The 22,985-nt window shown below is 44.1% G+C and overlaps 2 protein-coding genes and 1 long non-coding RNA gene across 6 annotated transcripts; 1 reads left to right on the top strand and 2 right to left on the bottom strand.

Annotated features, from left to right (window-relative positions):
- The first annotated feature begins 1,308 nt into the window (after positions 1–1,308).
- On the top strand, positions 1,309–7,754 carry LOC133477786 (uncharacterized). 2 transcript variants are annotated; one of them, XR_009788473.1, is made up of 4 exons: positions 1,309–1,446; positions 6,338–6,457; positions 6,871–7,547; positions 7,624–7,754. It is a non-coding gene; the product is annotated as an uncharacterized LOC133477786 (long non-coding RNA). The 2 variants fall into 2 exon arrangements; XR_009788472.1 differs by lacking the exons at positions 6,871–7,547; positions 7,624–7,754 and adding an exon at positions 6,542–6,711.
- On the bottom strand, positions 1,448–9,530 carry LOC133477775 (ubiquitin-conjugating enzyme E2 variant 1-like). Of its 3 annotated transcripts, XM_061772911.1 has the most exons (4): positions 9,379–9,529; positions 5,721–5,869; positions 2,827–2,952; positions 1,448–1,839 (listed from the first exon to the last, which is right to left on the bottom strand). In XM_061772911.1, the coding sequence occupies exons 1-4, from the start codon at positions 9,398–9,400 to the stop codon at positions 1,693–1,695; spliced, it is 444 nt and encodes a 147-aa protein (XP_061628895.1). In that variant the 5' UTR covers positions 9,401–9,529; the 3' UTR covers positions 1,448–1,692. The 3 variants fall into 3 exon arrangements, with proteins under 3 accessions (XP_061628895.1, XP_061628914.1, XP_061628904.1); XM_061772930.1 differs by lacking the exon at positions 2,827–2,952 and having other exon boundaries at positions 9,379–9,530; XM_061772920.1 differs by lacking the exon at positions 5,721–5,869 and having other exon boundaries at positions 9,379–9,474.
- Positions 9,531–10,409: 879 nt separating this feature from the next.
- Positions 10,410–21,643, bottom strand: peds1 (plasmanylethanolamine desaturase 1). Its single transcript, XM_061772897.1, has 6 exons — positions 21,347–21,643; positions 19,605–19,724; positions 19,439–19,530; positions 19,199–19,343; positions 13,996–14,208; positions 10,410–13,918 (listed from the first exon to the last, which is right to left on the bottom strand). The coding sequence occupies exons 1-6, from the start codon at positions 21,465–21,467 to the stop codon at positions 13,797–13,799; spliced, it is 813 nt and encodes a 270-aa protein (XP_061628881.1). The 5' UTR covers positions 21,468–21,643; the 3' UTR covers positions 10,410–13,796.
- Between the last annotated feature and the right edge of the window lie 1,342 nt (positions 21,644–22,985).

Genomic DNA, 22,985 nt, shown 5'->3' with positions numbered 1-22,985 from the left:
GTGAGATCAGCGATTGTGTTGAATTTCATTGCGAACGCTACAGTATTGTCGATCCGTGCAGAAAATGCCTTTAGTTGACATTCACATCTGCATAGTATACTATTCTTTTAATATATGACTTTAGGTATGGTTGTCACTCCACTGCGGATCATTAACGCTGGACCTCGGGTGTTTATTTCAAGCTCCGATGCTAGTCACTGAAGCTTTTTTCGGTGGGGGGCTACTTTCAGCTGCTGCTCACAATCCCCCGGATATGCCGTATATCATTTATTTATTCCTGTCCTGTGTACCATTCACAGCGGCATATACAGCGAGTGAGCTTTTCGAGATATGACCCGATTTATGATTCTTTTTTTGCCTTGACTTACAAGCAAAAATCGGCGATACGAGCGATGTATGGCGGCAGTGAACACAAGCAGCAGTTTGGGAAACATCAAAAAAGAGGCTTCAAACTCCCAGCTGAAGCTTACTGTCAAACGAGACAGAAAACAAACGTTGTGTATTTTAAACAGCTACGTGGCGTGGCCTTATGGCAGTCTATTTAGCATAATGTTAAACATTAACGAACGCTAATGAATAGCATGGTCTTGGTGTTAGAACCCTTTAAGCAAAGGGTATTTCAATGCAAACGGTAGAGCAACACATGTAGACAGATCATTTAACAATATTCACTGACATATTCTTCATGAAAAATGACTAAAGTTCCTGCGGCTTACTGAGTCAGTTGTCAGTTTATGTCTGTATTATACCAGCCCCGGCCGGGCACACACCAGAGGGTAAACAGCACAATGCCCGTCGAATTAGGCAAAAACGATTTCATTCCTTACTTATGTTGTAGACGTCATTTCTGTGAATATTATAGAGAGTATATATTTGGGTATAAAATGATTTGTGCGCCTGGAACGGATTCATGACATTTCCATTCATTTCTATCAGGGAAGAATGTATTTGAGATACAAGTGTTTTTTGAGTTACGAGCGTGGTCATAGAATGAATTGTACGTCAAGGCACCCCAGTATTACTTATTATTCAAGTGCGGTTGGTACATACTGTCGTTGAGAAACTGCAGATATTTGGGGCTTTTGACATATTATTGTATATAGTGGTGTGCTGCTACTGTCCACCGCGCTCAAGTCAAACCTGCAAATCGAGGCTCATTTTATTGTATTCTACATTAGGCATTGAAATTGTGAGAGATGAGAAACCTTTTTTTTCCCCCCCCCCGATTCATTTCTAGTCTCGAGGACAACTGACGTCGGCACACTTACAGCAGACGTGATCCGATTCCAGCGGGCTGCCACGCACGGCATCAGATATGACGAAACAGAAAGTGCTAAACCGCCCGACCGCTTCCTGCGAAAAAAAAGTTACAAAGTACGCTCATCACGATCATCTGAACAACAGTCGACCACGTTGAAAGGCTACAAGAAGGAAACACACAAAGAGGTACACTTCATAAGATTATTTATGTTATTGTACAATCTGCCATGTCCACAAATCATCCAGAAAGATGTGTCGTATACCAATGGTCACAAGTGAGGAATCCAGTGTGAAGCCACCCGGAATGACGTGCGTAGCTAATGGCGAGTGCGCGTCTGCGTTGTTCTTGTGGTTTTCAGCTTGCGTTCTCTCGCTCGACCGATAGAATGTGGATGCGATGAGGGGAAGGAGGTGGAAAAGACGCGCAGGGGCTCAGTTGGTATAGATCTGGCCCTCGGGCGGCTGAGGAAGCTTCATGTTCTCCTTGCAGGTCATGAGCCGCCGCAGCTCCAGCAGCACGGTCCTGATACTGTAGGAGTTCTGCCACTTGGCCAGCGCCGTCACCGCGTGCATGTCGACCTAAAGGAAATCAAAGCGCCGTGTGAAACGGAGGAGCTCGTTGCTCATCTACAAAAGACCACGACCGGTCCAACGGAATAAACTCGTTAAACTTTCATTTGAACGCAAGTCATTTCAATTGGTCGCTCTTTACACTCTGATGATGCCGCTCGGCGAGCTGCTTGGGCGGACTCTTCCTGAAGGGAAATGCCGCGCGAAGCCAGCTCGAGTAAAAACGTTGAGCTGGAAATGACGTTATCGGCCCCGGCTGTCGATCGCACGATTGGCTCGAGACAACTCCAATTGGAAGCGCGAAAAAAGTCGACAGCGGAGAGAAAGAATATCTCTGGCCGCTCCGGTTCTTCTTTTGATTTTCAAACAATTGTTTTACCTTCGTGCAGCGGTGCCCGATAATGGTATCGATCATCAGTTTGAAAACGTTTTGTTTGGAAAATGAGGTACTCGTACGTTCTGTACTCGTCAAACTGTCGCATGACACGGTCGTAAAAAAGAAATTCCACAAGCCAGCAAACGTCTTTGGAAAGGGCAAAAGAAAGAGAACTTCTAAGAACAACAAAAAAAGCTGCATTTAAGAAACAATATCAATAAGTCCTACTTCAAAAAAAACATATATATATATATATATACACAGTAGAAAACAGGTTTCCCTCTCCTCGATTTCTAACATTTTTGTGCAGCCAAATGTTCTGCATTGACGGCAATCAAAACCAACTCACAGAGTAGACGAGACAGTAGTCTCGCACACTTGGGGATGGGACCAACTCAAACGCAGGGTTCCGGCAAATCCCAGCAATCGACAGCGAGCATAATGCCGAGTCGGATTTTTAACATCGCTTCTGTGCCGGTCTGTCGATATTTTTGGGACGTTAAAACCTGCCTGCCTGTGTTGCAAATAAGGTTGAGGACTTGGACTTGATACATACACCAAGTTTCTGCTGACTGCTGGTTAGCCCTCGAAGAAGGAAGTCAGACGGAGAGCGTACATACCACGCCGTTGGAGGTGTGCACGCCGTTCAGGTTTATCTTGGTCACAAATCTGACAAAGGGCGGCGACTCCGGGTATCCTGGCCCGCATTCAACCTTCAGATTGTACATCCTGTTTTCGTAGCTCGTCTGTAAAAGAGGTCGCTCGGTGAGCGACGCATCGAGTTTTAACAGCCTGCGCATTTGGACACGCTACACTTCAGAACGCTTGTCCTCGGCAGGGTCCCGGCTACTTCTGGGACGGTGGCCGGCCACGTATTGGCATTATGGACAATTTCGAATTTTAGGAACGTGAGCTCACGCAAACTGCGCACAGGAAGGCTCGTGTTAGGATTGGAACGCAAATTATGCGGCACGCATTCTACCCGCCAGGAGCAGCATACTGCCTCAAAATGTGCCACGTTCCTTGCATTGTTTTGATTTGATTGATTGTTTGTTTTCTTAGGAATGTATGGTAAAGGTAGCGAAATTAAATGATAGTACTTGAAACTAATAACCCTAGCCTGTAGCGATCATGATAGATGTGCTCATTTCATTTCTTATTGTCTGCTATATTTCCATGCATTCAAAAAATAGATATTATTAATCATTTGGAGCAAACTTGTAAAAAACACAAATCCAATGAATGAATCTCATATACCCAAGTTACTATTCTAATGATCCATTTATGAAACTGGAGTGCAAACTCCACATAGGCAGGGCCGGGATTTGAACCACGGTCCCCAGAACTATGAGGCAGATGTGCTAACCGGTCGTGCAGATATTCCTATTTGTCCAAAACTATTATTGATTGCTGTTAATTCTAAGGGGAATATGAAAAGCCAATAGAGATGTCATTGCTGTTTTTCTACAAGCCCAATTCCGATGAAGTCGGGACGTTGTGTGAAACAGAAATCCAAAGAGAATAAAATGCTTTGCAAATCATGTTCAACCGATATTTCATTGAATACACCACAAAGACAAGATATTTCATGTTCTAACTGATCAACTTGATTGTTTTGAGCAAATAAATAATCATCCATCCATCCAGCCATTTTCTGAGCCGCTTCCCCTCACAGGGGTCGCAGGAGGGCTGCAGGCGATCCCGGCTACCATCGGGCAGGAGGCGGCGTGCACCCCGGGAACTCCCTCAACTGGTTGCCAGCATGTAAACAAACAACCATTCGCACTCACATTCACACCTACGGCTAATTTAAGAGTCTTCAAAGAACCTACCATGCGTGGTTTCTTTTGGGATGTGGGAGGAAATCGGAGTGCCCGGAGAAAACCCACGGAGGCACGGGGACAACATGCAAACTCCACACAGGATTGAACCCCGGACCTCAGAACTGCGAGGCAGACGCTCTAACCAGTCAGCCACCGTGCCGACCAAATAATCATGAACTTAGAATTTGATGGCTGCAACACGTTCCAAAAAAGCTGGGACAGGTGGGTAGCAAAAAAGACGGAGAAAGTTGAGGAATGCTCATCAAACGTGTTTGGAAAATCCCACAGGCGAACAGGCTCATTGGGAACAGGTGGGGGCCATGATTCGGTAGAAAAGGAGCGACCCTGAATTTCCCAGTCATTCACGAGCAAAGATGGGGCGAGGTTCACCTCTTTGTGAACGACTGCGTGAGAAAATAGTCCAACAGTTTAAGGACCATGTTCCTCAACGTACAATTGCAAGGAATCGAGGGATTTCATCATCTACGGTCCATAATATCAACCTCATCAAAAGGTTCAGAGAATCTGCAGAAATCACTGCATGGAAGCGGCAAGGCCGAAAACCAACATTGAATGCCCGTGACCTTCGATCGCTCGGACGGCACTGCATCAAAAAACGACATCAATGTGTAAAGGACATCATCACATGGGCCCAGGAACACTTCACAAAACCAATAAATACAGTTCGGCGCTATATCCGTAAATGCAACTTGAAAGTCTACTATGCAAAGCAAAAGCCATTGAGCAACAACACCCAGAAACGCCGCCGCCTTCTCTGGATCCGAGCTCGTCTAAGACGGACGGATGCAAAGTGGGAAAGTGTTCTGTGGTCCGGCGAGTCCACATTTCAAATTGTTTTGGGAAATTGTGGACGTCGTGTCCTCCGGGCCAAAGAGGAAAAGAACCATCCGGACTGTCATGGACGCAAAGTTCAAAAGCCAGCCTCTGTGATGGTATGGGGCTGTGTTAGTGCCAATGGCATGGGTAACTTACACATCTGCGAAGGCACCATTCATGCTGAAAGGTACATACCGGTTTTGGAGAAACATATGCTGCCATCCAAGCAACATCTTTTTCATGGACACCCCTGCTTATTTCAGCAAGACAATGCCAAACCACATTCTGCTGGTGGTTTCGTAGTAAAAGAGTGCGGGTACTAGACTGGACTGCATGTCTCCCATTGAAAATGTGTGGCGCATTATGAAGCGTAAAATACGACATCGGAGACCCCGGACTGTTGAACGGCCGAAGCTGTACATCAAGCAAGAATGGGAAAGAATTCCACCTAGAAAGCTTCAACGATGAGTGTCCTCAGTTCCCAAAGGTTTATTGAATGTTGTTCAAACAAAAAGGAGATGTAACAAAGAGTGGTAAACATGAGCCTGCCTGTCCCAGCTTGTTTGGAACGTGTTGCAGCCATCAAATTCTAAGTTCATGATTATTGGCTCAAAACAATCAAGTTGATCAGTTTGAGCGTTCAATATCTTGTCTTTGTAGTGTATCCAATGAAATATAGATTTGCAAATCATTGTATTCTGTTTGGATTTCTGTTTAACACAACGTCCCAACTTCAATGGAATCGGGGGTTGTACGTGGAGTTAAAGAGTGAAGAATCTGTCAGATTCTGGAGACTGGAAGTTTTTCTCCATGTTCAAGTCCTTGTCACCAGTGTTTCAAATCGCTGTACTTACTCGTGGCGGGCCAAGGATGACTCCTCGCCACCTAGTTAAGGTCATGTCCTCGTCATCCTCAAGACCCCAGCTGACTGTTCCATCACCCACACCTTTCTGCCCTTCCTCCAGCTCTTCAAGTAGCCGGAAATTGCGAGGAACTTTAACTCCTGTGTGCGCACGAAACAACAGAGGTGGCAAAGGTACTCATACGTTGTACTTACAGTAAGTACCTATACAAGTTCAGAGTAAATACAAATGAAAAAAAGCAGAAATACCGATTCAACTCGAGTGTTTAACTAAAAGTGAAAAAGAATCAGAAGTCTGAAAAGTTCGAAAGTACAAAAGTAAACCTGAATTTTTACCGTCAGTCATATGCAATACCCATTTTAATATCATGGCGCAACGACAAAAAAACCTACCTGCGCACAAAATAGTTTCCCTATCTTATTAACTAACATAAGTAGTGCTCATACTACGGAAAAAAACAAACATTACTTTGTCACGAGCCAGCGAGCTATGGCTCGACTTTTATGCTGTTTAAAAATGTGCTCCCTTAGCTTTGTTAATGTTGTGTAACAAAAATGCTAAATGAACTAATGATAACAACTGAAAAAATACACCCTGTGTTTTTTCAGATGACAGTCGATGGAAAATGTATGAACGCATGAAGCTGGTGGTTTTGAGGCCGCTACAAGACAACATATTCACCACAAATCATTCAGAGCCGACAACATCGAACACTTTCTGTATCTTAAGTAAGTAAGGCCACGGATGGGGAGTGGGAATATCTTCCATCTCCAAATGTATTCCATCATTGTAATTAATGCTCCTGGGTTCAGGTTCCTCCATGTTGCTGCTGTTCCCCCACCATCTCAATCAATCCAAATTTCAACTGTGGTCTTTCTTTACAACCCAATTCCAATCAAGTTGGGACGTTGTGTTAAACATCAATCAAAACAGAATACAACGATTTGCAAATCATGTTGAACCTATATTTCATTGAATACACAAGCTATTTAATATTCAAACTGATAAACTTGATTGTTTTTAGAAAAGAATCACTAAGTTAGCGCTTTATGATTGCAACACATTCCAAAGAAGCTGGGACAGGTGGGTGGCAAAAAAGTTGAGCAATGCTCATCAAACACGTGTTTGCAACATCCCACAGGTGAACAGGTGGGGGCCGTGATTGCTTCCCGGAATTGCTCAGTCATTCACAAGCAAAGACGGGGCGAGGTTCACCTCTTTGTCAACAAGTGCGGGAGAAAATAGTCCACCAGTTTAAGGGCAATGTTCCTCAACGTACAACTGCAAGGAATTGAGGGATTTCATCATCTACGGTCCATATCATCATCGAAAGGTTCAGAGAATCACTCCGTGTTAGCGGCACGGCTGAAAACCAACATTGAATGCCCGTGACCTTCGATCCCTCAGGCGCCAGTGCATCAAAAACTGACATCAATGTGTAAAGGATATCACCACATGGGCTCAGGAACACTTCAGAAAACCGATGTCAGTAAATACAGTTCGGCGCTACATCCGTAAGTGCAACTTGAAAGTCTACTATGCAAAGCAAAAGCCATTTAGCAACAACACCCAGAAACGCCGCCGGCTTCTCTGGGCCCGAGCTCATCTAAAATGGACTGATGCAAAGTGGAAAAGTGTTCTGTGGTCCGACGAGTCCACATTTCAAATTGTTTTGGGAAATTGTGGACGTCATACAAGTCCTCCGGGCCAAAGAGGAAAAGAACCATCTGGACTGTTGTGGACGCAAAGTTCAAAATCCAGCATCTGTGATGACATGGGTAACTTACCCATCTGTGAAGACACCAGTAATGCTGAAAGGTACGTACAGGTATTGGAGAAATATATGCTGCCATCCAAGCAACGTTGTTTTCATGGATGCCCCTGCTTATTTCAGCAAGACAACGCCAAACCACATTCTGCACGTGGCTTCGTAGTAAAAGAGTGCGGGTACTAGACTGGACTGCCTCCCATTGAAAATGTGTGGCGCATTATGAAGCGATAAATACGACAACGGAGACCCCGGACTGTTGAACGGCTGAAGCTGTCCATCAAGCAAGAATTGGAAAGAATTCCACCTACAAAGCTTCAACAATGAGTGTCCTCAGTTCCCAAACGTTTATTGAATGTCGTTCAACGAAAAGGTGACGTAACAAACACAGTGGTAAACGTGAGCCTGTCCCAGCTTGTTTGGAACGTGTTGCAGCCATCAAATTCTAAGTTCATGATTATTTGCTAAAAACAATCAAGTTGATCTGTTTGAAGATGAAAAATATTGTCTTTGTAGTGTATTCAATGAAACATGGGTGGAACATGATTTGCAAATCATTGTATTGTTTTTTTTATTTATGTTACACACAACATACCAACTTCACTGGAATTGGGGTTTTACATCCTGTTGTCATCCATGGAAGTTGAAAACGTAACAAGCCTATTATGACAATCAGAAAAATACATCCTCAAGTGAAGTACGGACACCTGGAAAATCTCTTTCAGTACTTTGTTACAGAAAGACCCATTTATGAAGTATTTGTAGGCTCTCACATGACCAGATCTGGCCCAGGTGTGAGCTCATCATACAAGGTGTGTCACAAAACACATATTTCAAATCCAAACTAAAGAGGTTTCCCTTTGAAAGTAATCCCCCTTTGCTGCCACGCCTTCATGCACTCCTGTAAGGATTCTTCCGGGACGCTCCGTCGTCATGGTCGTCTTCAAATCAGGTCCCCTTGAGCTTGGGAAAGAGGAACTAAATCACACGGAGCCAGGTCGGGTGAGTAGAGAGGTTGCTCCAGCACGGCAACGCTCCTCATCTCCAGGAAGCGTGAGATGCTCATGTCCTGCCACAACCCTCGCCTTCTTCTCACGCACTGAACCAAGCCACCGTCGCAGGGTATCTTTGTAGACGTGCTGCGTGATCATCTGGCCCGCATTGATGAGGAAAACTTTGGGTTGGAAATGTATATTTTCTGACACACCTCGTACGTATAAGGATCAGTGGCGTGAAAGAAGTCAAGCAAGTGTGAAAAACATATGGAAGAACAGATTACTGTGCTGGAGACTGCTGCATCATTTGGCCTCTGCGGTGAAATGTGACGGTGCAGCATGCATGCAAATTGAAAGGCAAGAGCCGGCGCGCTGATGCAAAAGCACACCTGTCACTCTTCGCTCTCCCTTTCCCGGCTACAGAATGCAAGTCCGTGTCCAGTTTGAATAGCCGGTCGTCTTTGACTTCAAATCGGCACCGGCCAAGGGTTGACGAGAAGGGCTAGCAGCTCACAAGCCAACCTGGCAAACAGCTTTTTGGCCGAGTGGCTAACAGCCAAGCCCTTTTGAGCTAAACGCCACTTTACGTGTGCGTTAGTCATCAATCGTTCGGCTATACAAAAGAGAAATCATAATAATCGGTTTGTTCATGAGCACTCGGTAGCTTATTGAGCTAATGCCGTTGTTTCCAATTCATTCTCGCTGGCGGCTCCAGCGACGTCATAGATTGTTTATAAAGCGAGAAGACACATTCGACCTTAGCTAACCTCCCGGTGGCGACCCATTTGCCGTTAAGGAAAAATAAAAACAGTAGCTCTGGTAATTGCTTGTTTGTTTGTTTTTTTAAACTTGGCGGTATTTAATTGTTCCGTTATCGAGGATTTACCTGATCCGGCGGCGAGCGCCATGTTGATGGTGCACGACGGGAGCGCGCACGCAGCTGAGCAGTGGCCGACGTCACGGGCATGCGCCCGCAGCCTAGCTTGGCCTCGGACTCTTATTTTTTGTTTTTCTTTTTCTTTACACGACTCTACTATGAATGTTCTATTTATTACAGCAGTTTGAAGTTGGTTGCTGAGGATTAATTTATGAGACAGGATGACAAGTATTATTTTGTTTTCGGAATGAATGAGAAGTAAAGTGGACGTAAACACAGTAGCCTACAGGTCGCAGCTAGTTGTACATTTTGACCAAAATGCACCAATTCGTCGTAATTACTTCCAAGTAAAACAAAAATAATGTGTGCAAACTACACACTATTGAGGTAACGCAACTCATGCACAATTCATTAAGTTTAATATTCGTTTCTTGCACAAATATTTCTTAATTGGGCAACATAAGTTGCTTTAACGGCGGACGACTGGTTAGAGCGTCTGCCTCACAGTTCTGTGGACCCGGGTTCAATTCCAGGCCCCGCCTGTGTGGAGTTTGCATGTTCTCCCCGTGCCTGCGTGGCTTTTCTCCAGGCACTCCGGTTTCCTCCCACATCCCAAAAACACGCATTCATTGGAGACTCTAAATTGCCCGTAGGTGTGACTGTGAGTGCGAGTGGTTGTTTGTTTGTTTGTTTGTATGTGCCCTGCGATTGGCTGGCAACCAGTTCAGGGTGTACCCCGCCTCCTGCCCGATAAAGGGATAAAGTGCTTGCACAAGTGTATACACCCTCTTTTAACTGTGGATGTTACTGTGTTTAGAATGAACCCATCACGTTCATGTTCATGTTAAATGGGAGTCAACACACACACAAGGCCATCTTGGTGTCACTTTTATTTATTTAACACATCACAAAAACCTGCCAACTGGGGTGTGTCGACTTTTTAATTCCACTCAATCATTTGAGGCTGGTTCGAGTTGAACTAACTCAGTTTAAGGTGTGGTAGCGTTGTCTACCATGTGAAGTAAATAATCGAGAGAAACTAGTATAAATACTGGACTTTTATTTAGTTATAAATAAACAGTTGAATACAGTAGACACATTGTACATCTCCCTAATGGAAGACAACAAAAAAGGCATCAAGGTATATTATTGTGATATTTACAAATTGATTTGCCTTACAGGAGGGGCAAAATAAAGTCAGTCCATTAAGGTTTTTTTGTTATCATTTAGCTGACAGCGTTTACAGTAAATCAAATTAGGGAGCTGATAAGGCAATTCATATCCGAGCAACTCAACAAAAGTGATTTGAACAAAGCATGTCAAAATATACCATTAACAGACTGACCCACCTCCTGACATGAATCTTAATTAAATCAAGTTGGAGCACCCAATCAGAGCAGAAAACCCCCGCTTGTCACACGTTCAATAACAAGATATTGCCTTGGAAGTGGTTTTTTTTTTGGTTTGTTTTTTTTTTTTTTTAAAAAGCAATTCATCTCAAACTGCTTGAGAATTGCAGTAGCCTAAATCCTAAATAAAAGGGGCATCCACTGAGCTCCCATTTTTAAGTCAAATATAGCAAAACGAGTTGTGGCATGTTGGAAATTGTTAACATTTTTAGCAGCATATTAACACGAAACCTCTTTCAAATGGAATTACAAAAATAGTAATAGACCGCTTAAGTGTTGAACCAAACAGCCAAATCTACCATCAGCCCGAGTGCTTGTAACAGTGGCACAAAGCAACATCCGTTGACCAGCGTGTCTTTTTACTGCTTCTCAAATGACGAACGCTACAAGCACTACAGAATCTACAGTAAGTGTGTTTTCTTGTTGTCAAGGTTGCAGCAGCCTCAATTGGACCAGAAACCGTGTACTTTTGTTGTAGCCATTCACAAAGACCTAAAATCCAAATAGAATTGTTATATGAATGGGAATAGTTTTTGAATAGTCTTTCCCAACAACTGCGGTGCCATGAGAAATCTTCAGCGGCGCTGCCGGAAATGATTTCATTTCACATCATTTGTCTGAAAATTATTTTGGGATTCGTTACAAATACGTTTGTTTATCTTTGTTCATCTATGCATGCCGGTGACCTCGAGTGACAGGCAGAACAATGAAATGCTCTTCCACTAGATGGCAGAAGATACAATTCACCTGTATTCCTACAACAGAGTAATAGCAAAAGGTTCAACTCAAGAGGGCAAGATTTCATCAATTTACGCACAAATAAAGATCATCATTATTTCAGTATTCATACGTTTTGTGATGCCTCTACTTGGCCATGTGCTATGAGAAAGGTTGGGAAACGCCGTTTTAATAGATCTGTTTCCACTTCAATCCTAAATTCAAGATAATCAAGTATGAAGGATTCAAATAGTGGAATATTACGATGATGATACTGGATCAAAAGATGTGACTATCTTGAAACAAGCAGAAGCGCCGCGATACTGAAGCCTTTTAACCTGGTTGCTCCTTGGAACGAAGACAGGTTGTGTAGGTAATTCAATCCTGAGACACGTCGTGAGGTTTTTGAACACACCACGAATCAGATTCCAACCTAGTCAAGGGGAAGCGTTCCATTGCTTGCTTCAGTCGCCACTCTGTCATACACGGAGCATTTGTGTGTTACGTCTTCCGTCGTGGTGCGGAAGGTTGTCTCAATTAGAGCTTTCCAAAATCACTGTCAACGCTTCAGGAAAAGAAAGAAAGGCATTTGACTCGAAATCCGACGAGTTAAGACATGAAGTTACACTGCATAGTCATTTGCTGTACAACAAGCTTACAAATGACTGACGAAAAAGCTTCCCACCAGTGACTCAATGACATCATCTCATCTGGTCACCGAAGCCCTTTCTTTTAATGTCACCAAGATAGTCGACACAAAGGCGGGAATGGAAGCGGCTCCCACACACACGCACACACACAACGTATACAAAACGTGATCTCTAGTGGAGCATGTGAGACAAGTTGATCGACACCCAAGGTTCTGCGATAGAGTGAAGAGACAGACAATGTGTGACGTGTAAGGCAGCTTGACAAAAGAAATCACTGACCTGACCTGACCTGACACACTCAGGCCACGACATTAGGTACAATCGCACGCGACTCAACGTGACCGCTCGACGCCTCCACCGTGAAAACAACAAGATTTACTTTAAAAACCTAATATGCTTTTATTTTTTTTTATTTTTTTTTTCCTCTCCGTGTGGTACTGAATTGGGCTTTTGTTTAAACGGGTATTCAGCTATTCTCCTCATTAAATATGACAACTTTTAATATAATGCAGTCCAGTACAACATCCACTTATTATTAACACAAACTAAAAAAAAAAAAAAAAAAAACATGACAAAATACACATTTGAGATGAATTCACTAATGGAGCTGCTCTGTTACATTTTACAAGTGGCCAGTAGGAAAGTTTAAAATAAAATGAGGGCGTTGTATTTTGTGTGGGAATGCAATATTCTGACTTTTCATCAAGCCAGCAGGTCATGACTGCTCTGAAGTCTGTTTTTTGAAAACCTGTCATCGAGACTCCTTTTCGCGTTAAAGTGTAACTATTGTCTCATCTCGACACAAAAATGTGGGGGGGTCAACAAATGTAATAGTACAGGTACCTCTCAAGAAATTAGAATCATGTAAAAAGCTTCATTTAGTTAGGTAGTTCAATTGAAAAAGTGAAACTCATAGAGATGCACTACACAGAGTGAAATATTTCTTTGTTTTTTTTCCCCCCCCTTACAAATGTATAATTTGGATGATTGAAAAGCGAAAATTCGCCGTCTCTAGAAACCAGAATATTACGTAAGAAACAATGTCAATTATTTTTAATGTCGAAATTAGGCAGGAATTTGCCCTCTAAAAAGTTTTTCCCCGAAGCTTTCAATGACTCTTTACAATGTACGAGTGCTGAAATAAATGGAGTTTTCTACCATATTGTAATTTATTGAAATGTACCTGCCGTTATTCCCATTTGTTTTTCTCTCGCTATCAACATTGGTGAAGCATTTTTTGTTCCTCTCCATAATCAGAATTTGAACGGCGCGCGCTTGAGCAGCAAATGGACCACGGACGAGGTGCCAGTAAATAAAGACTTTCAGATTCAGGATGAGCGCATCCCCGTGAAATGGAACCCAAACGAAAAGACGAAGCTCCGGGAGTACTCCCGATTGCCCCCCCCCCTGTGAGAATCTCCTTAGAAAGTCGTCCGACCTTACTTTCAAAAAGTGAGCAGTTAGTTGTTAAAACATGTCGCCGTTTGGAAATGTAAGAATGAAAAAAATATAGATCCTCTCGAAAAACAGAAAATGTGCAAGAGTTAAAGCTATGGCATCAGAACCTGTTAGTTTGGCTTCGTATAGATTACGGTGAGGCAAAACAGGGCAGGGGGGGTCTTCTGAGGTAGGGTGAAGTTAGCCTGCGATGTTACTTGACTTTATGAGCCCATTTAAGGTCATCAGCCCTGGGCTTTTCTCCCGTGACCCCTTGGATTAGATCCTCCAGGTACCTCCAGAAGCCCACCTTCTCCAGGGGGTAGTTGAGCCAACCTGCAGAAGAAGACGTGAGCTCGGTGACTCTCAGCAGCTATTAGGGGGCAGACTGCATACAACAGATGAAGGCAAACCTGTCGTGATGCAGAAGTACGTCTCGTGCGGGGAGACATGATGGATGCGGTGGTGCTTGCGGGGGAGGACGATGTGGCAGTCCTGCAGGAACACCACCCAGCGCGGAAGGCCGAAGTACGTGTGGGACCACTTGTGGATCTGGTTGGTGAGGGTCACGAAGATGCCGAGTGCAAAAAGGTAGCAGTACCACGGGTAGAGATGGTAAATCTCAGCTGCGGTTGAAAGGAGACCGAATAAGGTCAACGTACAAAGTAGGACGATCATTTCATGCGTGCGCAAGTGCCTCTGCTTGAACGGAACTCTGCCAGGAGACCGATTGGAATATCACGGAAGGAAAGCTTGATCTATTTCCATTATTCCATTCCAAAAGTTCAACTTTCATTGATTATAGATTCATGGCCCACAATTGAAACAATTTCAAGTATTTCTTTCTTTCTTTCTTTCTTTTGACATCATTTGGGTTTCCAGCTTATAAAACCTACGAAATCCGGATTTCCAAAAATGTGAATATTGTGAAGAAATCAGCCCAAATTTTAAACACACACTAATCATCGACTAAACTCGATGCACCTGCAAAGGTTTCCCCAGGTGTCATTCAATTGCTTCAATATGGGCAAGACTTGACAACTGGCCAGAAGAATATCATTGATACCCTCCCTAGGATGGGGTAAGCCACAACAGTTCATAGCTAAGGAGGCTGGGCTGGGTGTCCAAGCATATCAATGAAAGTCTAGTGGAAGGACAACATGTGGCAGGAGAAGATGCACCGGCACCGGCAAAAGAGAGAACTGTGGGCTTTAGCGGATTAGCAAACAGAGAACGTTCAAGAATCTAGCAGAGATCCAGAAAGAGTGGAATGAAGCGGGAGTCACAGCTTTAAAACAACAACAACACAAAAAAACACACACACATTCAGACGCATCCGGGAGATGTGCTACAGCTGTCGGGTTCCTCGGGTCAAGCCACTTCTGAGCCTGAGCTGACGTAGGAAGGAGAAGAAGGAATGGACTGTTGGCCAGTGGTCCAAGGTCCTCTTTTCCGATGAAAGTAAAGTGTGCCTTTCATTCGGGAATCAAGGTTGAAGGGTTTGGAGGAAGATGGGTGAAGAACAGAACCCAAGCTGCTTGAGCTCCATCCAGTGTGAAATATCCGCAGTCGGTCATGATTTGGGGTGCAATGTGCAGTGCGGGTGTTGGTAAACTCTGCTTTCGTAAATCCAAGGTCACGCAACAGTCTACCAGAATGTTTTAGAGGACTTGATGATTCCTTCTGCTGAGGATCTGTGTGCAGATGCAGATTTCATCTTCCAGCAGGACCTGGCCCCTGCCCATACCGCCAGAAGCACCAAAACCTGGTTTGATGCCCACGCCCTCACAGTGCTTGACTTGCCGGCCAACTCGCCTTATCTAAACCCCATTGAGAATCTACGGGGTATTATGAAGCGGACAATGAGGGCCACCAGACCCAAAAACAAAGAAGAACTCTGGGCTCCCGTAACTCTCAGGCAATGCCACGGCGCATCAAGGCAGTGATTAAAGCAAAGGGATTTACAACCCAGTATTGAAGGTTAACATATTGTTTTGAAAGTACCATATTGTGATTGATTTAATGTGACCCTAATTTCTCTCTCTTTTTTTTCTACAAAAACTGAGAAGAAGAAGAAGAAGAAGAATCATCTTTTATTGTCATGAACATGCATGCATGCACGCACACGAAATTTGTTCTCTGCATTTAACCCATCACAGTGAACACATACACATGAAGTAAATACTGATTTCTTCTCAGTATTGTAAGTTTTGAATTCCTAATTTCATGGGTTTTATCAGCTGGAAGCCCAAATTATGTAAAAATAAATACATAAAATTCTTTAAATTGTGGGCCCTGAATCTACAACCCCAATTCCAATGAAGTTGGGACGTTGTGTTAAACAAGGACAATGTTCCTCAACGTACAATTGCAAGGAATTGAGGGATTTCATCATCTACGGTCCATCATATCATCAAAAGGTTCAGAGAATCTGGAGAAATCACTGCATGGAAGCGGCAAGGCCGAAAACCAACATTGAATGCCCGTGACCTTCGATCCCTCAGGCGGCACTGCATCAAAAACCGACATCAATGTGTAAAGGATATCACCACGTGGGCTCAGGAACACTTCAGAAAACCGATGTCAGTAAATACAGTTTGCCCCTACATCCGGAAGTGCAACTTGAAACTCTACTATGCAAAGCAAAAGCCATTCATCAACAACACCCAGAAACGCCGCCGGCTTCTCTGGCCCGAGCTCATCTAAGACGGACCGATGCAAAGTGGAAAAGTGTTCTGTGGTCCGACGAGTCCACATTTCAAATTGTTTTGGGAAATTGTGGACGTCGTGTCCTCCGGGCCAAAGAGGAAAAGAACCATCCGGACTGTTATGGACGCAAAGTTCAAAAGCCAGCCTCTGTGATGGTTTGGGGCTGTGTTAGTGCCAATGGCATGGGTAACTTACACATCTGTGAAGGCACCATTCATGCTGAAAGGTACATACAGGTTTTGGAGAAACATATGCTGCCATCCAAGCGATGTCTTTTTCATGGACGCCCTTGCTTATTTAAGCAAGACAATGCCAAACCACATTCTGCACGTGTTACAACAGCGGGGCTTCGTAGTAAAAGAGTGCGGGTACTAGACTGGCCTGCCTGCAGTCCAGAGCTGTCTCCCATTGAAAATGTGCGGCGCATTATGAAGCGGAAAATACGACAACGGAGACACCGGATTGTTGAACAGCTCAAGCTGTACATCAAGCAAGAACGGGAAAGAATTTTTCCTACAAAGCTTCAACAATGAGTGTCCTCAGTTCCCAAACGTTTTCTTTTCCCAAAGAAAAGCTGACGTAACAAACACAGCGGTAAACGTGAGCCTGTCCCAGCTTGTTTGGAACGTGTTGTAGCCATCAAATTCTAAGTTCATGATTATTTGCTAAAAAGAATCAGGTTTATCAGTTTGAACATTCAATAGATTGTCTTTGTAGTGTATTCAATTAAATACAGGTTGAACATGATTTGCAAATCATTGTATACTGTTTTGATTTATGTTTAACACAACGTCACAACTTCATTGGAATTGGGCTTGTATAATCTATGCAAATTTAACTTTCTGAATGCCATCCATCCATTTTCTGAGCCCCTTCTCCTCACACGGGCCGCAGGAGTGCCGGAGCCTATCCCGGCTGTCATCGGGCAGGAGGCGGGGTAGACCCGGAACGGGTCGCCAGCCAATCGCAGGGCAAACATAGAAACAAACAACCATTCGCACTCACATTCACACCTACGGGCAATTTAGAGTCTTCAATCAACCTACCATGCGTGTTTTTGGGATGTTGGAGGAAACCGGAGTGCCCGGAAAAAACCCACGCAGGCACGGGGAGAACATGCAAACTGCAAAGAGGCGGGGCCGGGGATTGAACCCGGGTCCTCAGAACTGTGAGGCAGACGCTCTAAGCAGTCGCCCACCGTGCCGCCTAACTTTCTGAATGGAATTCTGGAAATCAACTTTTCCATGATATTCACATTTTCTGGGTAGGGTTTGTATGTCTCAGTTCTAAAGCATCTTCTTTTGGCCACTGGCTGTTTTCTGCTCTTTGGTCCGCCATTGCTTTTCAAACGTCTTTTTTGTCGGACAATTGTGACATTTTTCACCTTTTGAATGCAGTCACATCGAATACATATCCACATACGAAAGACCCTGGGTCGGATTTCAATCCAATCAGAATTGCACCGTTCACATTGACATGAAAAAAATCTGATGTATGTCACCTTGGGAGGGGGCGGGGGGGGGGAGGGGGGTCGGAATGATCTGCTGTGTTAACGTAGCCTAAGACTTTGTCTAAGTCCACAAAAGGCCTCTTTCGCCCAAACACCGCTCACAAATATGTCTAAATCTGTTAGTGAGCACTTTGTACTTTAGTGTGATAATCAATCCCCTCACAGGTTTGGCATATCAAGATGCACATTTTCAGATTTCTTGTGTCCAGACAAATGGGTGTTTTTTCCCGTAACGTTTTGAAGTCACACCAGGAAGCAGTGATAGCTCTGACAAAGGCTGAAGTGACAGCCGAAACTGTCAGCAAGGTAAGAGAACTCAACACAAGAAATCGAAAATCTATCATAAAAAGATGCGGAACGCTATCGATCTAAATCAAGACGCTGATTAGACTGCATGATTATTGCACTGGTGTGCTCTCGGCTGCCCACAATAAAAGGGCGGTCTAAAATGCGGCGTTTTATCGCACAGATGTTGCAAGTTTTGAGGGTGCATCCAATTGGAATTCTCTCTCAACGGAATGTTTCTTTTCCTACCAATGCCATCTTTAGACGTTTCCGGCCTAAGGGCCGCCACACACTGCGCTCGCTCGGACCGGATCATAGCAAAAAAAAAAAAAAAAAAAAAACTCAAACCCGCACATTGAACGATTGGCTATACTGTATGGAGGCCCTGAACAGCGAGCCCCTATAGACGTTTCATGCTGCAGATGCAGTATATTGTACTTTATCACGTTTATGAAATCATAAAAAGAAGCAGGTTGCTAAAGAGACAGGACATGAGGGACAATAAAAAGAAAGAATATGGATCTTTTAAAAGAGGCTCACTTTGTCCCATTCATTTGAGCGTACATTTTGGCCACAAGCTTCGCTTTTTCATCCATGGGCAGATCATAAATATCTCTAAGTATTCTTGTGAAACACAATATTAGAGGCTTTAGATACTGCATTTGTATGGCTTGGGGAAATTCTGTCTCTCACTCACTTAAAACTCGGAAATGTATTTTTAGTGTGAGTGAACGTTGATGTGCATTTTGATTGGCTGTCATCTGAGACGGCGTGCACCAGCAACTTCAATTTTGAATTGCGGCAAAACCACTGGCCGACTGATCGGCCACTCACGAAAACAGTTGTCAAACCGCGCGGCAGTTCAGTCGGGTTCTTCGGCCACGTCGCTCGGCGGGCGGCAGCCTCAAGGCACACCTGTGCAATAATCACGCCGTCTCATTAGCATGTGGATATGCCGCACCTGTGAGACGGATGGATTATCCCAGCAAAGGAGAAGTGCATTCGCCGTACATTTATAGAACAGTTTTTCATTTTTTTGGGTCGAACTGCACGGCATGCCAAAATCAAATGCCCTCTGGGGCCTGGTTGACACACCCTGATAAAAGACTCACCAGGGGAGAGGGTGAGGAAGTTGAAGGCCATGTTGGCGAGCGGGACGATGGTCAACATGCAGTTGTCGCCGTTGGTCTCAATGAAGTCGTGACGGGTGATGGCTGTGGGGTCGATATGGTGCTCTCTGAAGGGTCGGATAAAGGCCTGCACGCGGGTCGAATAACAGGACACACACACACACAATATGTGAATGCTGGAAGAAAAAAAGGCTCCTCAATGAAAAATGCCGTGGAGACGACCTTTCCGAAGATGGGAAGATCCACCGATCCCCACGTGTCAGCCCCCCAATGAACGAGGCCTGAGGCAAAGTCTGCAGTGAGGATTCCTGACGCTGCACATGGGTTCAAAAAGACTCATTTATTAGGATGTCAGTACTGTATATCTATTCCTCGAATCAGTACTTACCAATACCCAACAGGATGTACCACAAATGCCCCAGGTGGAAGTTGGCAAGAAGGTGAATGAAATTGAAGGCCATGAGAGAGAAGCACAGGAGGACACTAACCCACTCTTGACATCTTTTGCCTATGAGAGCAGCAGAACAGCAAACAGCAAAAGTGAGAGCACTTTAGGAATACATTGGCGCCTTGAGATACAAGTGGAATTTGTTCTGTGACCACACCACCCAAGTTATTCAAAACACTCGTTTCGCTAATCATCTGAAATGAATGCAAAAGGACCACAAACATTTTTGGCACTGCATTATATTGTACATTATCATGACAGAATTAAATGCAATCAATGTAATGAATTAAGACATTGACGGACAGCGTTGTGGTACATTCGCCTGATTCGTACGTTCAGTGCAGGCAGGCTGAGTTGGGTCGGTTCCCGGTAGTATGGTTTTCATTTACACAGGAATTACTGCATGATTATTTTCTGCTACAGAAACGCAAAATGACCTATTTAGTGAGTGTTTTACAAAAGACAGTGGACCGCACTGCGCCCAATGCAATGTACAATGCGTCGTTTCATTGCAGCCATTCTCAGTGTGCCACCGAGTGGGCGAGTGCGGGCAATGAATCGGGCATTCACTAAATATTTTTTAAAAAACAAAATAATCAAATACTGAAAAATACAGCAAGCTTTTAGGGGAGCTGATAGGCTTAAGCAGCATTGTGTCATCTCTTCTCATAGTGGCTTGTATGTAAACGACTTTTTTTCCAAAAAAAAGAAAAAAACGTTAGACTGATTTACTGAGGATTAAGCTGGCAGCAAAGTGATGTAGTTGTTTTGAATTGAAGTAATTCCCTTTATTTTATGTTTAGTTTGACAGTCGAATGTAACTCAGAGTGGAATTAAAGAGCTTGAAGCCTCTTTTTCGAAGACTATGCCACTTTTCGCTTTGGCCAAACTGCTGCTCAATGTGAAGTGAGCCAACTCAGTTCACAGTCCAGTTCTTTTTCTTTGCAAAAAAAAAATCAATCAATCAATCAGGTCCTTTGTATCGCTATGTACCACTGTAGTGAGCTTCTGATCTCCAGCAGGCCACCGTAGCATAACCTGACATGACCTCACTTTCTACAACGTACACATGATGACGCAACGTTCCTCTGCGTGGTTACACGACTGAAACCTTTTGACAGGCGGCCAATTGGCTCGGAACAAGTCAAAACTGCACATTGCCAATCAACGTCGGGTGCTCCTGTGAGTGTTTGCATGCCTTTTAGATCATGAAAACTGTCCGCAAGACAGACGTAATAGCAAAGGTTTTGGCGCAGTTTGTGGCCCTTACCTCACTTTTCACAGCTTATTAACAACGTTCATGTTTGCCCTTTGGAGTTGGAACGTGCACCTAAAGCCAAAGGCGAACATCTATCTGTGCAGCTCCTGCTTCGTGTTATGAAATGCAAGTTTTAAAAAAGAATAAATACCACTAATAACAAAAACAAGGACTCAATAATACAAATTCACGTGATTGATTCCCATTGTGCAACGAGCAGAGGACGGCGGCTCAAACAAGCACTGCAGCGTCGACGTGGGTGTCTCCTCCTCATCAATCGCAGACGTACTGGTTTAGTCGTTTCAAAGTGTGACCCGGTAACTCCAGCGCAGTATCTTAACAGCCGGTGAGCTGGCACAACCCGGATGTGGGTTTGCACCAGCCTAGCATTGTGACGACGAAGTAGCGACACGGATCCACTCACCTGGCGAATATAAAGTGGCCAATTCTCGGGCACCGGCGTGCTGTGGACCCCACCTCGCCGCGCCCCGGTCGGGGTTTTGTAATTCCTCTCTACAGCTCCTCTCGTCCACCATTCTCGCCATTTCTCCACTTTGGGCCCAGCCCCTTCTGTTGAGTCTGCTTGCTCCTCGGCGGGAGTCAACGGAAACGTCAACTTCTCAGCCCACACAGAACGTAGGGCTTTCGGACCAATCGGGTGCGAGAAGCCGGGGCCAGCAGCCAATTATCACTCGCAAAGGTGCCGACGTCTGACCAATAGCGTTGCGAGAGAGAGAATGCACTTCCTGACTATGCCTGACCCCACCCGAAGTGTTGTCGGAAGCCAACCGGCCCTCCCCCACCATATGGTGCCCTACCACGGGATGGACAGCAGATGGCGACAAAGCGTAATATACGTGTAGGCTCTACATCAGGGGTCACCAACCGTTTTGTAACTAAGAGCGACGTCTTGGGCACTCAACTCAACTTTATATGCGGACAACTTTGGGGTGCATCTGTTTTGGTCTTTCAATGTTCAACGAGAGCTCTGCATGCTTAACGCTCAAATTCTGGTTCTGATTTTTGGAGTTTGCCTGCATTTGAAAAGGCTGAGAGGTTCACAGAGGACGCCTGACCTACTCAAAACCGGTATGGGATTCTCGAGGTTTATTTCAATGGGTTGGACCACATATTGTTCAACGATCAGCATAAATGACACCCCCCCAAAAAGTTGATTCCGATTCTGATGTACATGACAAATAATAGTCATCACATACCAACAGTGTCTCCAGTACTGATTAATGCAAAAACCAGTTTGATACATACTTCTGGAACGCAAATTAACTTGAATTAGGCTATTATCAGTCATCAATCATGTTCATGTTATGTATGTGACGATGATGTTAGTTATTTAAATCAACCAAATAGCTAAACAGGCCCAGATTTGACACCCAGTAAGTACATTGGTGAGCAAATTTCGATGACATCATCATTGTTTCAGCGTATCCTTCGTGAGGTTGGTCATGTAAAAAAGGTTGCTAAACCTTGCTAGTTGTTCCTTTTCGCCACGAGGTGGCAGTCGATGCTCAGTTAAAACTTTCGAGACCGTCGGGGTTGAGAAACATGAGGTCACCTTTGCGCAATACATTCAGTACGCTGTATCATAGTGGGGGGAAAACGCGCAATCAAACATATTCAAACTAGTTATACGGGTTCAAGAAGAACATATTTTGTTCATTTATATAGCTATTCTGCTTCCATGACAAGCAAACTAATAAGGCTACTTATAATAACAGTAATCAATAAAAGAGCAGCAACTGGGGGGGGGGGGGGAAACACTTTTTTTTTTTTTTTTTTTTGGTACTGTGAAGATGTTTTGAATTTCTCCAAATAAATGTTGCAAATAACAATATTTGTATTTGGAATTTCGACGAAAATAAATACCAAATACCAAATGTTCATTTTACTCAATACCTATAAATAGCAAATTCACAAAATAATCATTTTGCTGTGGCTTTGTTTTCTTCAAGAGCTGCACATCATCATTCTAAATTGCTATCGACAAGGGGAGTAAGAATAACAAAAATGCAACATTGTCAGACAAGAGCCAAATAGCAAATAAA

This window comes from Phyllopteryx taeniolatus, chromosome 1 (assembly GCF_024500385.1).
Source record: "Phyllopteryx taeniolatus isolate TA_2022b chromosome 1, UOR_Ptae_1.2, whole genome shotgun sequence".
NCBI lineage: Eukaryota > Metazoa > Chordata > Actinopteri > Syngnathiformes > Syngnathidae > Phyllopteryx > Phyllopteryx taeniolatus.
This window is presented reverse-complemented; position numbering and strand designations above follow the sequence as displayed.